Consider the following 17846-nt stretch of genomic DNA (forward strand, 5'->3'; position numbering starts at 1 on the left):
AAAGTCTAAAAGCAGGTAGTAATCAAAAGGCACATTGAAGTAGCTAGGCTACCCAGATTTACAAGTACTTTGAATGGGCGTGACTGTAGCTAAGTCTTCCGAAAGTCACAAATAGGGACGCAAACTTACCTAATAAGTAGCGGGACAACTACTGGCTAACACTTCTCAAATAATTCTATATGTGTTCAGTTTCCAAATCACTGGTTCAGAGCAGCAAGATGAAATATTATTTCCGCATACGTCTATGCCATGTAGCTGTCTGTCAGACGAGCGCACAGTCTATACATCTATCCTCTACGGACACCGTAGGAGATCATATGATCAGGCGCTCCTCCCCTCCGTTGGTTTTCGCGGAAGTAAAAACTATCAATGTGGTAGCTAGCTAACTAACGTTTGTCTTTCCGACTGAAAATTATCTTTAGAAACATAACACTAGTCAGATAAAATGTTGTTCCAGGAGAATATGACTAATTGTGTTACTTTTCAAACCAAATTAAACTCAGTTATGGATGTGTTGGCTAAAACTGCGGTGGCAGAAATAAGTAAAATGTTCGATGATGGGTTTGCTGTTTTACGCTTGGAAATGTGCCGAAGAGAAAATGAAATTGAAACATTGAAAAGACAATTATTGTTTATGGAGAACGAACGGCAAACGACGAGGTCCAAAGCGCAAGAAGCAGGCTGTTCTACATGCTCGTCGTCTTCCAGCAGAACGGAGGAGGGACAGGGTGAGCCACCTCCGGCTTACTGTACTCATAGAAATATAATTCTGAAATATTTTGCTGTAAATCTCAACTCAAAGGTCAATTATACAAAAATATATAAAATGCAGTAGGATTGAATCCTTTAGCACAATGCCTAACTACTGTAGCTAGGTTTCAGTTGTATTGTTTACTTTGTTAAATTGTGCAGTGCTCTCAAGTTTGATTTTGACATACCGGTAACGTTATGCTTCTGACAATTCATTAAAACCTCCACTTTCAGGGTCCAAGGGGTCTGATGAGGATGCTAGTGAAAGGACTTCGTTTGAGCAGAACGCAGAGAAAAATGACCAACTGGATCGAAATAGACCACAGCCACATGCAGAAGAAGTAGAGGGGCTTGATGAACAGTACAGGTCTGGCCACAGAGAGAAGGGTAGTGGACTAGAGTTAGTGAAAAGAGAGCAAGCGGAGGAGTATGATATTTCACAACATTCATCAGGAAGTGAACATGGCACAGAGAGTTCAGATCATGAGGAAACTGAGTTTGCTGTGGATGAGAGAGAGAGTCAGCTCTCGGCATCTTTAACAGAGTGCAACTGTGACTCGGAGGATCCAGATTACCATAAGTGCACAGAACAATATCCACTGGATCAAGATACAGACATACAGCTCATTCAAAGTGCAGTGGAGGGTCTTGATAGCATTCCATCATCCAAAATGGGTGACATTAACAGAGTTATGAAAGAAGAGATGCGACCACAGTCTGTTTGGAATGACAGAAGAAGTACCCCTACATATTTGGTTCAGGCACAGCCAGGACAGCACAGAGAAACCATGCACCTAGAGAGAAGGCAGGATGGGACAACTATGAGAGTGCCGTCAGACAAACAAACGCTAGCCAATGAGGGTGCAGCATATTCCAACATTTGGCTAAACAATGTATTTTCGCTTGCCCCAAATAGTTTTCACTCAACAAAAGTATCCCCAAGGAGAACCCCAGCAAGAGAGAAGTGGTTTGTTTGCTCCTTCTGTGGAAAGAGCTTTGACCGTTTTGGTCACCTGGAGATGCATCAGCGGATTCATACGGGAGAGAAACCGTACAGCTGTGTCACGTGCGGGAGGTGTTTCGCTCAGCAGAGTAATCTCCGCACACACCAGCGAGTACACAGTGCCCTCAGAACAAACCAAACTGTCTACTGATCCATCACCATGACGAGACAATTTAGAGCATCCTAGAGAAACCAGCTGGGGCCCACCCCACACATTATGAAACACAACCTCATTGACAAACATTTTCTAATGACTGAGAACAGAGTTGATAAGACCATCAAGACACTCTGGCAGAAAGCAGCAGTGTGTTACTTTTGTCTTCCCATTCTATAAAGTGAGAGCAGTGAGACCCTACCACAACTGTTGCACTAGTGGTGCTTATATACTGTAGTGAGGGATCAGAGTTGCAGGTTTACAGCTTCCTGCTTGGAATGCTTAAGAGGAGGATCTCCATCTTTAGGGTTTTGTAGAGCTATGCCAGACTAACACTACAATGGACATGCTTTTGTCAATGCATACATTTTTATGAATAAAAATTTGATTTCTCTCAAACTTTGAGCCCTTTCGTGTGTGTGTGTGGATTCTATAGGTGCCAGGATAATGTTCAGGAGGGCTAACATCTGAAATGTTGCAGATAGAACTGACATGGGTCCTTGATGTACATGAGAATCATATCTATTATACACAATGTATTTCTACATTTTTATACAGAACATTCTGTAACGTTGTATCCTACTGAATTCAACCCTTATTAACCTCTTAAGCCAACAGGTGTGTGTGTGTGGGGGGGGGGGGGGGGGTGTATTTACAGTTCATATAAATCAGTCAATTGATAAATTCATTAGGACCTAATATATGGATTTCACATGACTGGGAATCCAGATATGCACCTTAAAGAAAAGTAGGGGTGAGGATCAGAAAATTAGTCAGTATCTGGTGTGACCACCATTTGCCTCATGCAGCGTGACACATTTCCTTCGCATAAAGTTGATCAGTCTGTTGATTGTGGCCTGTGGAATGTTGTCCCACTCTTCAATGGCTGTGCGAAGTTGCTGGATATTGGTGGGAACTGGAACACGCTGTCTTACACGTCGATCCAGAGCATCCCTAACAAGGTCAATGGGTGACATGTCTGGTGAGTATCAACCCATCGGTTTCTGTGACCAATCAGAACGGTCAGAAAGTGTTCGCATTCTAGAAATTATCGTAGGGGAGTGAGGCAAATTCAGACTCTTTGTGGTGTAGAAATGTCAGTTGAACTGGAGCAATGTGGATGGGTAGCCAGGCAACATCAGATATTGATATACTAAAGAGGATTCTTGGAGGAGTTGATGTACTTTGAATGAATTGTGTGGTTAATGGCAAGAAGAAAAAAAACTTGTTTGCCCTTGTGTTTTTTGATGTGGAGTCTCTTCGACCTGAGCGCAGCTGGGATATGATGAAAATATGGAGTAATTTTTGAAAGTTCTTAAGACATGCATCTCACCAACATCGGCAGTAAAGTATTGCAATGCAATCTAAGAAACGGAATGTCCTCATTTCAGGAAGAGCTCATGATGTCTGGCTGCAGTTTTGCAGCTGTTAGCTGGAACATGCCACCCCTAATCAGCCTCAAACAGCAATTTCAGTGGACCTCCTGCAACAATTTGCAGCCCTGCAGCCCGATTGTGGGGTGTCTTTTGAGGGGGATTACCTTGGCTTTTCCTAAATCCAATGCATGCTGGAAGGTAGTTATTGTATTTTAAATTGGAAATCAAACCATACTTGCAAATATTTTTTACTATGAGTTGTAGTAAAAAAATAATCTCCAGACAATTAAGCTCCACCGGAAGCTCACAAATGAGTCATTTGAGGAGTTCAAACGCTGGCAGTTTGAACGAGAGACTGTCAGGAAGTTGGCACCACTGACCTCGGATGGATCAAATTGTCCTTTCTGTCCACAGGTATGTCAATGATACCAATTAAGGAATAGCTATAAAGTCTCAGTAAACTAAGATTCATATATGTGCTCATATACAGTTGAAGTCGGAAGTTTACATTCACCTTAGCCAAATACATTTAAACTCAGTTTCACAATCCCTGACATTTAATCCTAGTAAAAATTCCCTGTCTTAGGTCAGTTAGGATCATCGTTTTATTTTAAGAATATGAAATGTCATAATAGTAGAGAAATTATTTATTTCAGCTTCTTTTTCTTTCATCACATCCCAGTGGGTCAGAAGTTTACATACACTCAATTAGTATTTGGTAGCATTGCCTTTAAATTGTTTAACTTGGGTCAAATGTTTCGGGTAGCCTTCCACAAGCTTCCCACAATAGGTTGGGTGATTTTCCTCCTGACAGAGCTGGTGTAACTGAGTCAGGTTGATCGGCCTCCTTGCTCGCACACGCTTTTTCAGTTCTGCCCACAAATTTTCTATAGGATTGAGGTCAGGGCTTTGTGATGGCCACTCCAATATCTTGACTTTGTTGACCTTAAACCATTTTGCCACAACTTTGGAAGTATGCTTGGGGTCATTGTCCATTTGGAAGACCCATTTGCAACCAAGCTTTAACTTCCTGACTGATGTCTTGAGATGTGGATATATTGAAGTAACATCATTTTCCTGCCTCATGATGCCATCTATTTTATGAAGTGCACCAGTCCCTCCTGCAGCAAAGCACCCTCACAACATTATGCTGCCACCCCCATGCTTCACGGTTGGGATGGTGTTCTTCGGCTTGCAAACCTCCCCCTTTTTCCTCCAAACATAACGATGGTCATTATGGCCAAACAGTTCTATTTTTGTTTCATCAGACCTGAGGACATTGATCCAAAAAGTATGATCTTTGTCCCCATGTGCATTTGCAAGCCGTAGTCTGGCTTTTTTATGGCGGTTTTGGAGCAGTGGCTTCTTCTTTGCTGAGCGGCCTTTCAGGTAATGTTGATATAGGACTTGTTTTACTGTGGATATAGATACTTTTGTACCTGTTTCCTCCAGCATCTTCACAAGGTCCTTTGCTGTTGTTCTGGGATTGATTTGCACTTTTTGCACCAAAGTACGTTCATCTCTAGGAGACAGAACGTGTCTTCTTCCTGAGCTTTATGACGGCTGCGTGGTCCCCTGTTGTTTATACTTGTGTACTATTGTTTGTACAGATGAACGTGGTACATTCAGGCATTTGGAAATTGCTCCCAAGGATTAACCAGACTTGTGGAGGTCTCCAATTTTATTTCTGAGGTCTTGGCTGATTTATTTTGATTTCCCATGATGTCAAGCAAAGAGGCACTGAGTTTGAAGGTAGGCCTTGAAAAACATCCACATGTACACCTCCAATTGACTCAAATTATGTCAATTAGCCTATCAGAAGCTTCTAAAGCCATGGCTTCATTTTCTGGAATTGTCCAAGCTGTTGAAAGGCACAGTCAACTTAGTGTATGTAAACTTCTGAGCCACTGGAATTGTAATACAGTGAATTAGAAGGAAAGTAATCTGTCTGTAAACAATTGTTGGAAAAATGACTTGTGTCATGCATAAAGTAACCGACTTGCCAAAACTATAGTTTAAAACTTCTTATGGCTGAGATCCCGTTAACGGGATCGACTTGACAACAGCCAGTGAAAGTGCAGGGCGCCTAATTAAAGTTCCTCAAACATACAAGTATTTTACACCATTTTAAAGATAAACTTGTTGTTAATCCCACCAGAGTGTCCGATTTCAAAAAGGCTTTACGACGAAAGCACACCATCTGGTTATGTTAGGTCAGTACCTAGTCACAGAAAAACACAGCCATTTTTACAGCCAAAGAGAGGAGTCACAAAAAGCAGAAATAGAGATAAAATGAATCACTAACCTTTGATGATCTTCATCAGATGACACTCATAGGACTTCATGTTACACAATACATGTATGTTTTGTTCGATAAAGTTCATATTTATATACAAAAATCTTAGTGCGCGTTATGTTCAGTAATGTTTTGCCTCCAAAACATCCGGTGATTTTGCAGAGAGCCTGAGTGAGCTCGTGGCACTCTGCCAGACCCCTGACTCAATCAGCTCTCATTCCCCCCTCCTTCACAGTAGGAATTTTCATTTCTAAAGACAAAGGAATTCTCCGGTTGAAACATTATTGAAGATTTATGTTAAAAACATCCTAAAGATTGATTCTATACATCGTTTGACATGTTTCTACGAACTGTAATGGAACTGTTTTGACTTTGTCTGGACTAAGTGTGCCTGCGCGTCGTGAATTTGGATTTTTACTCTGGGCAGGCAGTTTACTCTGGGCACCTTATTCATCCAAGCTACTCTACTGCCCCCAGCCATAAGAAGTTAACTTCTTCAAGACATTTGTGGAGTGGTTGAAAAACGAGTTGTAATGACTCCAAAATAAGTGTATGTAAACTTCCGACTTCAACTGTATATTATGAATTCAATGCTGTTCATAATTGTTAAGGGGAAATATACTATATATACACAAAAGTATGTGGACACTACTTAAAATTTGTAGATTTGGCTATTTCAGCCACGCCTGTGGCTGACTTATGTATAAAATTGAGCGCACAGCCATGCAATCTCCATAAACTTTCAACATGGCACTGTCATAGGATGCCACCTTTCCAACAAGTCACTTCGTCAAGTGTCTGCGCTGCTAGAGGTGCCCCGGTCAACTGTAAGTGCTGTTATTGTGAAGTGGAAACGTATAGGAGCAACAACGGCTCATCTACGAAGTGGTAGGCCACACAAGCTTAAGCAAAGGGACCGCAAAGTTCTGAAGCACGTAAAAATCGTCTGTCCTCGGTTGCAACACTCACTACAGAGTTCCAAACTGCCTCTGGAAGCAACGTCAGCACAATAACTGTTCGGTGGGAGCTTCATGAAATGGATTTCCATGGCCGAGCAGCCGCACACAAGCCTAAGATCACCATGGTTCGGGCTAGGCCCCTTAGTTCCAGAGAAGGGAAATCTTAACGCTACGACATTCTGTGCTTCCAACTTCGTGGCAACGGTTTGGGGAAAGCCCTTTCCGGTTTCAGCATGACAATGCCCCATGCACAAAGCGAGGTCCATAAAGAAATGGTTTGTTGAGATCGGTGTGGAAGAAACTGACTGGGGTGCACAGAGTCCTGACCTCAACCAGAACCCTGTTCAACCATAACCCAAAAGAGCTTTGGGACATCAGAACAGAGGTTACTCACCTTGAATTGGATAAATAATTTTTCTTTAATGAGTCGGACGAGAGGGATTTACTCCAGACACCCGAACAGGCCCTCATCCCTTTCATTCACAGGAGAAAGAGACAGAGATTTCGCGGAAAGAGATCGGGGTGCCTTGTGAGGATCAGGCAACGAGTGGCTAATCTGCCTTTGCCATCCATAAGCCAACGTAAAATCGCTGGAAAATAATTGGGATGAACTAAAATCACATATCCTACCAAAGGGACATTAAAAACTGTAATATCTTATGTTTCACCGAGTCGTGGCTGAACGACGATATGGATAACATACAGCTGGCGGGTTATACACTATGGTCAGGATAGAACAGCAGCCTCTTGTAAGACAAGGAGGGGTGGTCTATGTATATTTGTAAACAACAGCTAGTACACAATATCTAAGGAAATCTCGAGGTTTTGCTTGGCTGAGGTAGAGTATCTCATGATAAGCGTTAGACCACACTATCTATCAAGAGAGTTTATCTGTATTTTTTGTAGCTGTCTACATACCAACACAGACAGATGCTGGCACTAAGACCAAACTCAAGGAGCTGTATACCGCCATAAGCAAACAGGAAAATGTTCAGAGGCGGCGCTCCTAGTGGCCGGGGACTTTAATGCAGGATAATTTAAATCAGTTTTACCAAATTTCTATCAGCATGTCAAATGTGCAACAAGAGGGGGAAAAATTCTAGATCACCTTTACTCCACACACAAAGACGCGTACAAAGCTCACCCTCCATTTGGCAAATATGAACATAATTCTATCCTCCTGATTCCTGCTTATAGGCAAATATTAAAGCAGGACGCACCAGTGACTCGGTCAATAAAAAAAGTGGTCAGATGAAGCAGATGCTAAACTGCAGGACTGTTTTGCTAGCACAGACTGGAATATGTTCCGGGATTCTTCCGATGGCATTGAGGAGTACACCACATCAGTCACTGGCTTCATCGATGATGTCATCCCCACAGTGACTGTACGTACATACCCCAACCAGAAGCCATGGATTACAGGCAACATCCTCACTGAACTAAAAGGTAAAGCTGCCGCTTTCAAGGTGCGGGACTCAGGTTGACCTGGAACCTGGAAGATAATAAGAAACCCTGCTTTGCCCTCTGACGAACCATCAAACAGGCAAAACATCAATACAGGACTAAGATCGAATCATACTACACCGCCTCATCGGATGTGGCAGGGCTTGCAAACTATTACAGAACTCAAAGGGAAGCACAGCCGATAGCTGCCCAGTTACACGAGCCTACCAGACGACCTAAATAACTTCTATGCTCGCTTCGAGGCAAGTAACACTGAAACATGCATGAGAGCATCAGCTGTTCCGGATGACTGTGATCACGCTCTTCTCAGCCGATGTGAGTAAGACCTTTTAAAGAGGTCAACACTCACAAGGCCGCAGGGCCAGACGGATTACCAGGACGTGTACTCCGAGCATGCGCTGACCAACTGGCAAGTTTCTTCAATTACATTTTCAACCTCTCCCTGTCTGAGTCTGTAATACCAACATGTTTCAAGCAGACCACCATAGTCCCTGTGCCAAAGAACACTAAAGTAACCTGCCTAAATGACTACTGACCCGTAGCACTCACATCTGTAGCCATGAAGTGCTTTGAAAGGCTGGCTCACATCAACACCATCAACACCATTATCCCAGAAACACTAGACCCACTCCAATTTGCATACTGCACCAACAGATCCACAGATGATGCAATCTCTATTACACTCCACACTGCCCTTTCCCACCTGGACAAAAGGAACATACACTTAGGTTGGAGTCATTAAAACTCATTTTTCAACCACTCCACAAATTTCTTGTTAAACTATATTTTGTGCATGACACAAGTAATTTTTCCAACAATTGTTTATAGACAGTTTATTTCACTTATAATTCACTGCATCACAATTCCAGTGGGTCAGAAGTTTACATACACTAAGTTGACTGTGCCTTTCAACAGCTTGTAAAATTCCAGAAAATTATGTCATAGCTTTAGAAGCTTCTGATAGGCTAATTGACATCATTTGAGTCAATTGGAGGGGTAACTGGGGATGTATTTTAAGGCCTACCTTCAAACTCAGTGCCTCTTTGCTTGACATCATGGGAAAATCAAAAGAAATCAGCCAAGACCTCAGAAATAAAATTGTAGACCTCCACAAGTCTGTTTAATCCTTGGGAGCAATTTCCAAATGCCTGAATGTACCACGTTCATCTGTACAAACAATAGTATGCAAGTATAAACACCATGGGACCACGCAGCTGTCATACCGCTCAGGAAGGAGGCACGTTCTGTCTCCTAGAGATGAATGTCCTTTGGTGCGAAAAGTGCAAATCAATCCCAGAACAGCAAAGGACCTTGTGAAGATGCTGGAGAAAGCAGGTACAAAAGTATCTATATCCACAGTAAAACGAGTCCTATATTGACAAAACCTGAAAGGCCGCTCAGCAAGGAAGAAGCAACTGCTTCAAAACCGCCATAAAAAAGCCAGACTACGTTTGCAACTGCACATGGGGACAAAGATCATACTTTTTAGAGAAATGTCCGCTGGTCTGATGAAACAAAAATAGAACTGTTTGGCCATAGTTACCATCGTTATGTTTGGAGGAAAAAGGGGGAGGCTTGCAAGCCGAAGAACACCATCCCAACCGTGAAGCACGGGGGTGGCAGCATCATGTTGAGGGGGTGCTTTGCTGCAGGAGGGACTGGTGCACTTCACAAAATAGATGGCATCATGAGGCAGGAAAATTATGTGGATATATTGAAGCAACATCTCAAGACATCAGTCAGGAAGTTACATTTTGGTCGCAAATGGGTCTTCTAAATGGACAATGACCCCAAGCATACTTCCAAAGATGTGGGAAAATGGCTTAAGGACAGCAAAGTCAAGGTATTGGAGTGGCCATCACAAAGCCCTGACCTCAATCCCATAGAAAATTTGTGGGCAGAACTGAAAAAGCGTGTGCGAGCAAGGAGGCCTACAAACCTGACTCAGTTACACCAGCTCTGTCAGGAGGAATGGGCCAAAAATTACCCAACTTATTGTGGGAAGCTTGTGGAAGGCTACCCGAAACGTTTGATCCAAGTTAAACAATTTAAAGGCAATGCTACCAAATACTAATTGAGTGTATGTAAACTTCTGACCCACTGGGAATGTGATGAAATAAATAAAAGCTGAAATAAATCGTTATCTCAACTATTATTCTGACGTATCACATTCTTAAAATAAAGTGGTGATCCTAACTGACCTAAGACAGGGAATTTTTACTAGGATTAAATTTCAGGAATTGTGAAAAATTGAGTTTAAATGTATTTGGCTAAGGTGTATGTAAACTTCTGACTTCAACTGTATGTTAGAATGCTATTTATTGACTACAGCTAAGCGTTCAACACCATAGTACCCTCAAAGCTCATCACTACGCTTAGGACCCTGGGACTAAACACCTCCCTCTGCAACTGGATCCTGGAGTTCCTGACGGGCCGCACCCAGGTGATAAGGGAAGGTAACAACACATCCGCCACGCTGATCCTCAACACGGGGGCCCCTCAGGGGTGCGTGCTCAGTCCCCTCCTGTACTCCCTGTTCACTCATGACTGCACAACTCCAACACCATCATTAAGTTTGCCAAGACACAACAGTGGTAGGCCTGATCTCCGATAACAATGAGAAAACCAATTCCCCCTCAGGACACTGAAAATATTTGGCATGGGTCCTCAGATCCTTAAAAGGTTTTACAGCTGCACCATCAAGAGCATCCTGACAGGTTGCATCACTGCCTGGTATGGCAAATGCTCTGCCTCCGATCGCAAGGCACTACAGAAGGTAGTGCGTACGGCCCAGCACATCACCGGGACCAAGCTTCCTGCCATCCAGGACTACCAGGCGGTGTCAGAGGAAGGCCCTAAAAATTGTCAAAGAATCCAGCCACCCTAGTCATAGATTGTTCTCTCTGCTACCGCACTTCAAGCGGTACCAGAGTGCCAAGTCTAGGTCCAAAAGGCTTCTAAACAGCTTCTACCCCCAAGCCACAGTCTCCTGAACATCTAATCAAATGGCTACCAAGACTATTTGCATTTCCCCCCCCCCCCCTCCCCTCCCTCCCTCTTTTACGCTGCTGCCATTGTAGCAGCGAAGGGGAGACCAACTCTATATTAATGACCATGATTTTGGAATGAATGTTCGATTAGCAGGTGTCCACATACCTTTGTCCATGTAGTGTATATCTGGATCCTACCACATCAGTTGTCTTTTTTATAGTTCTTATATCATTGCCTTGCCAAACAGTAGTAATGTTATGTGGCAATACTATTGTGAGCCTCTCAAAAACCCAACCCCTCGTCCAAGTTGTCGGAGGCAGAAACGGCTAAAGTACGTGATTCCCAGACAGGGCTAAGTTTTCTGGGTGGCTTTGCTACCCAGGCTGCTACGGTTGCCACAATGGTCTGGATCCACAACACGCTGGATAACGGGGCTCTGGTAAAGCTAGGTGGACCAATCATCCGCCTAGTGGATACTACCGATTACAGATACATTCACGAAGAAACTATGCTATGACCTATGCTTCCCCTTGCAAATGTCCATTCCCAGTGTCCCTAATAGTTTGGTATAATTAATCATTGTTTTTAAAGAAAATGGTCATAAAATTATTGCAGCAGATGCATTATTTGGGCTCCCCAGGAAAAGATGGTTTGGGACCAGCATTGTTGGGCGGTTATTTTGTGACCAAGACAAAGTCAACTGCTGTGTAGGAGGAGCATCAGACACACCAACTGAGGTATACTGGATGTTGACGAATGGGATGTATCTCACAATTGGTTAGTTTCACTAGCCCTCTTCTGTGTGACTTGTGTGATGTGTTTTTGTGTATAACCAACAGCTGAGCTAATGCTGGAGAAGTTAAAAAGTTCGATTGAAATCAGGAGAAGCCATTTATCCTTGGTGATATGGCATTGTACTATTCTGTCCCCCTGACTTGTTGCAGTGGGCTGGCCCTACTCTGACGTGCTACCCGCATCAACACCTTAAGCCCTCTGTCCCCTGGCGGTTCCTGACCTGCAGCTAATGGAGTGGCTGCATGCGGTACCTACACAGGTTGGCTGGACCACCACTACTGACATTCCGGCAGGGAATCCTTTTATTTTTGTAAATATGCTGCACATATTTAAGGGTGGCTGTTACAGAATCCCCCTGCCGAGGGCACTGGGGGACTAATTTCCATGTCTCACCCCTGTGCAATCTCTAGCCATACAGTCTCTACAGGTCCTGATTGGCTAGTCAGCCTGACCCACACTCCAAGGGAGAATATATTTCCGTACCTGAACGGTGTTATTCCAGTCTGTGAGTGTGGGTGGACAAATGTGCACGGGATGCGTCAACGCAGAAACCGGGGACGGTGTCAGTGAGTCACAAACCTGTAAAATACGTAGAGCCGGGTCGCTCTCTTTCAACTTTCCTATACCATACTGTGTCCTGGTACCACCATTTTCTGGATGCAGAGCTACTCCCTTTTACTATATACTCTTACCTCCCTCCCTTAAATAAAGGTGAAAAAAAATATTTTTAAAATCCATTCTACATTGTCTTCTGACCGGATTGTACACTGGTCTCCAACACTGTGCAGCAATTTTGGAAAGTCTGCAGACTAAGAAGACTTACTGTCTGCTGGCCACGAGCCATAGGCTGGTCCTGGAGCGCTCTTTCTATTGTGGCCTGGTCAGAAAGTATGCAGGTACTGCAGCCAATTCAGTGTTGTTGAACACTGCATCACACCCTCCATATCACTGCTGTTGTTATCTAAGTGTCATTCACCCAGGTGTTTGAACTATTACTATCAAATTTCAAGATTTTCATTACCATTTCTTTAAATTGTTTTTCAGGTGGACAAACCATTGCTGTGTGGCTCTTCAGAAAAATCAAACGGACATCGGAGAGAATAAAACAGCAGATGAATACCTACAATTGAAGGAACAAGTCTCCTCAATCCCCCCCAAGACTGGAGTATGTGGATGTTCTCCAGAAAGACCATCCAGTCTGGTCCCAGGTGTCCAACAGCTTGGGGGACAGTCTTCTCCGGGCCAAGCAGCGTGCATGATGCTGCATAACATGTGCCTTAGGGCAGCAGAGGAGAGGCACCTTATACATGCAGACCTACACAATGGCCTTTTTTTTGCCAGAGAGCTGGGGCTTTTTGAAGAGATCCTTGCTTCTCTTGGGCAGTGTGAGGCCGAGCCAACAAGCTTTCACCTGGGTGCCTCTGTGTTGCTCTGAAAGAAAATGCAGAACATATTAAAGCGCCAACAAGCATTTTCAATGTTGACTGGTGATGGCTCGGTCAGCACAGATGTAGAGGAGGACAGTGATTTGGAGGGCAGTGATTCAGAAGATGAAAGTGGTTGAGGAATGAATGTGTGTGTGCAAGTTATATAGGCGCAAACTATACACTAAGTATTCCAAACATTAGGAACACCTTCCTAATATATATATATTTTTTTTTTTGGGGGGGGGGGGGCCTCAGAACAGCCTCTCGAAGAAATTCATCGGGGCATGGACTCTACAAAGTGTTCCACAGGGATGCTGGCCCATGTTGACTCCAATGCTTACCACAATTGTGTCAAGTTGGCTGGATGTAATTTTGGGTGGTGGACCATTCTTGATACACATGGGAAACTGTTGAGTGTGGAAAAACCCAGTAGCGTTGCAGTTCTTGACACAAACCGGTGTGCCTGGCACCTACTACCATACCACATTCAAAGGCAATATTTTGTCTTGCCTATTTACCCTCTGAATGGCACACACACAATCCATGTCTCAATTGTATCAAGGCTTAAAAATCCTTTAATTCTTCAGTCTAAGACATTGGGGGGATTTTGAATTTTAGGACTCATTTAGTAACCCATAGAAACACATTGAATAACACATTCATAAATGGCAAAATGGACAATAAAAAAATGGTATCATAAGAAACAAGGTTTTGAAGTGTCTGCCCTAAATCTAAGAGATAAAACCTTTTTTTTACACATTTAATCCCTTTTTGTGGTAGGAACAAAACGATCTTACTTTCATTCGTTTTTTAAAACCGGTACCAGTTACCTTTAGACAAGTCCCGTAACGCTTGTGGGGATCGTAGAGCAAAATAACACCATCGTGTTCGTGAGAGTCTCCCCTTTCCATAGAGTGGTCATAAAAATTTGTAGGCCAAACCGTTCGGACGCTACAGACGTTTACGTGAGAAGACCGATTTTCAAAATGGGCACAGTACTGTATGAGTGTGTTTTAAAGGCATTATAGATGTACAGATGTAGGATCTTAATTTGAGTCAGTTTGCAACAGCAGGAAAATTATCATGCAGCAACAGGAAATGTGAGTTAAGTGGATTATAATAAATGTACATTTTGTCAGGGTTGATGTGGAAACAAAGTGGAAATTACAAACTTCAGAAGCCTTCCAAAACCTCAAATACACTACAAGTAAAAAAATGTCCTGCGTTGCATAAGTTGTCCTGCAACAAGGTGATCAAATTAAGATCCTACATCTGTATACTTAAGGTTAACCGTTACCAAGGTTATTTTTGAAAATATGTTTACGAGATAAGTGTGCAGAGAACTTGCCGATCAGATCCTGGCCCTCAACAAATTCCCCTCCCAGGTGAGGCTGTGCTGACTGGTATGGGGTCCTTGAGGTTGTGGACAAGGAATTATGTAGAAATAGACCAATAATAAATTAAATTAGATGTAAAAAAAGACAACACCTAAAAATAAGAAAAGAGTTGGTGTAAAGACTGAAATCCTTCTGTTAGAAAAATGCCTGTTCTCTGTCTCTCAAATCTATCAAATCCAAAAATAAATTACTTTTTGAAGTCAAGGTTAATGAATTTCGTTATTTACTATTGTGATCCTATATATTCCCACCAATGATTTCAGCCGTCTTTAAATAATCTGACTTTTAATGCCTTCAGGTTCCCCTTCAATTCCTGACCTCCTCACTGTAAATGGGCTTTTGTGGTAATGCCTGCCATTTGCCCTGCGTACCTGCCATAACTCCTGACATACAGAAAACGTGACAATGTCAGTGACACTGTTTTAGCTATGTTTTCTATCAAGGCATTACAAAAACAAAACATTTACTTGTTGAAATAAAGTAGAAATGCTGTAAGCGGCGGTCCAATTCACAAACGTTGCTCTCTAGGGAGCGATTGAAGAATTTTGATTAAATATGTTCTAACTAAACCAAGAGACCACAGCCCATCGTTTCAAACGGGAACAAATTAGTAATAGTGGGCAGAACAAGCAAGGAAGTGGGCAGAGCCAAGTACGACCTAGCGAGATCCTATTGGCGCATTCTCGTATCATTTGCATATTTCCATTAGAGAACGCATACTCTGAAGTGTGCGTGTGCCATAACGCCAATTCGCCTTTGCACCCCTAAACAAATCAAAATATTTATACTTTGGGAAAAGGTCAAGTCTAAAAAACGTAATCCACTCTAGTGGAACACAAAACTGTATTCAGATCAAATGTTTATCAATGACAAAACAAGCAGAAAGTCAGTCAAAATCCATCTTCTCCCACTGCCAACCACTGGGCTTCCTCTCACTACCATATTTGGATACGTCACATTTATACATCTGGTGAAATATGTATCATTGTTCTGTGCTTTGATCACTTGAGGGTTGATATGACCCACAATTCAATGCAAACTGTAGACACGTGTCAAATGTAATCAACACTGCTGCATTATCGGCATGTCAGACAAAATTATGATGTTAGCTTGCATAAAAATACATATACAGTACCAGTCAAAAGTTTGGACACACCTACTCATTCAAGGGCTTTTCAAAATGTTTTACTATTTTCTACATTGTAGAATAATAGTGAAGACAAAGTATGAAATAACACTTATGGAATCATGTGGTAACCACAAAAGTGTTAAACAAATCAAAGTAGATTTTAGATTCTTCAAAGTAGCCAGCCTTTGCCAGATTTGCACACTCTTGGCATTCTCTCAACCAGCTTCATGAGGAATGCTTTTCCAACAGTCTTGAAAGAGTTCCCAATATAATTTTTTTCATTTATTTAACCTTTTAACTAGGCAAGAACAAATTCTTATTTACAATGACGGCCTACCCGGCCAAACCCGGATGACGCTGGGCCAATTGTTTGCCGCCCTATGGGACTCCCAATCACGGCCGGATGTGATACAGGCTGGATCATATGCTGAGCACTTGTTGGCTTTTCCTTCACTCTGCAGTCCAACTCATCACAAACCATCTCAATTGGGTTGAGGTCGGGTGATTGTGGAGGCCAGGTCATCTGATGCAGCACTCCCATCACTCTCCTTCAAATGAGAGTCCCACTAAGCACAAACCAGATGGGATGACGTATTACTGCAGAATGCTGCGATTTCCATGGTGGTTAAGTGTGCCTTGAATTCTAAATAAATCACAGACCGTGTCACCTGCAAAGCACCTCCACACCTCCTCCATGCTTCACGGTGGGAACTACACATGCGGAGATCATCCGTTCACCTACTCTGCGTCTCACAAAGACACGGTATTTGGAACCAAAAAATCTAAAATTTGGACTCATCAGACCAAAGGACAGATTTCCATTGGTCTAATGTCCATTGCTCGTGTTTCTTGACACAAGCAAGTCTCTTCTTATTGGTGTCTTTAGTAGTGGTTTGTTTGCAGCAATTCAACCATGAAGGCCTGATTCACAGTCTTCTCTGAACAGTTGATGTTGAGATCTGTCTGTTACTTGAACTCTGTGAAGCATTTATTTGGGCTGCAATTTCTGAGGTGCAGTTAACTCTAATGAACTTATCCTCTGCAGCAGAGGTAACTCTGCTGAAAGGTCTTCCTTTCCTGTGGTGGTCCTCATGAGAGCCAGTTATATCATAGCGCTTGATGGTTTTTGCGAGTGCACGTAAGAAACGTTCAAAGTTCTTAATTTTCAGGATTGACTGACCTTCATGTCTTAAAGTAATGATGGAATGTTGTTTCTCTTTGCTTATTTGAACTGTTCTTGCCATAATATGGACTCGGTCTTTTACCAAATAGGGCTATCTTCTGTATACCTTGTCACAACACAACTGATTGTCTCAAACGCATTAAGGAAAGAAATTCACCAAATTAACTTTTAACAAGGCACACCTGTTAATTGAAATGCATTACAGGTGACTACCTCATGAAGCAGGTTGTCACGTACGAGTGTAACTTAAATGTCCCTTGCCTAAGCGAGGGACAGTAATGATCGGAAAGGCAACGTCCTTGATGAAAATCTTGAAGTTGTGCTTAAAAACAACCAACCTAAAGCGATTAATATACATAGCAAGCTAACATAGCTAGGTAGCACTGCTGTCAGGTAGCTAGCTACCCATAGCTAGTTTTATAGTTTGGTGAATTATTCCAATATATTTCAGAATTCCCAAAAATATGTTTATCACGCTAGCTACATTTTATACGCTCCTCACTACGAGACAAAGCCCATTTGCCAACGCTAAAATCAATGTAATTTCTATATATTTTTTAGCATGCTAGCATAATTTTGTCTGACATGCTGAAAATACAGCCTTGTTGATTAAATTTGACACTTCAGTGACTATAGTTTGCAATGAATTTTGGGTCATATCAACACCGCAAATGACAATGGCTGCGTTTCAAACTCAAAGTAGACAGCCCTCGGCCCTATGCCCTTGGGGGAATCCTCGCGGCCATATTTGTCATTGGTCCAAACGATTAACCAAGCAAGGAAAGTTTGCAACGTAAGCCCCTCAGCCCTCGTTTTTAATGGAGTTTGCGAGTGTACAATTATGTTCACTTCGGGGCCTGAAACGCCTCATAATTCAATTCATGATGATTACATCCGCTAAGAAAATTCTGCCAAAACTTAA

The 17846-nt window shown here is 42.6% G+C and overlaps 1 protein-coding gene across 1 annotated transcript; it reads left to right on the forward strand.

Moving 5' to 3' along the window:
* Positions 1 to 351: 351 nt before the first annotated feature.
* Positions 352 to 2312, forward strand: LOC120055626 (zinc finger protein 233-like). Its single transcript, XM_039003513.1, has 2 exons — positions 352 to 728; positions 985 to 2312. The coding sequence occupies exons 1-2, from the start codon at positions 446 to 448 to the stop codon at positions 1902 to 1904; spliced, it is 1203 nt and encodes a 400-aa protein (XP_038859441.1). The 5' UTR covers positions 352 to 445; the 3' UTR covers positions 1905 to 2312.
* Positions 2313 to 17846: the final 15534 nt, after the last annotated feature.

Source organism: Salvelinus namaycush, chromosome 11 (assembly GCF_016432855.1).
Source record: "Salvelinus namaycush isolate Seneca chromosome 11, SaNama_1.0, whole genome shotgun sequence".
In the NCBI taxonomy this organism is placed as follows: Eukaryota; Metazoa; Chordata; class Actinopteri; order Salmoniformes; family Salmonidae; genus Salvelinus; species Salvelinus namaycush.

Excerpts from the sequence above, each read along its gene's own strand:
- LOC120055626 (XM_039003513.1), top strand. The coding sequence starts at position 446 with ATGTTGTTCCAGGAGAATATGACTAATTGTGTTACTTTTCAAACCAAA. Across the intron at positions 729-984 it reads CAGAACGGAGGAGGGACAGG|GGTCCAAGGGGTCTGATGAG; the intron begins GTGAGCCACCTC and ends CTCCACTTTCAG.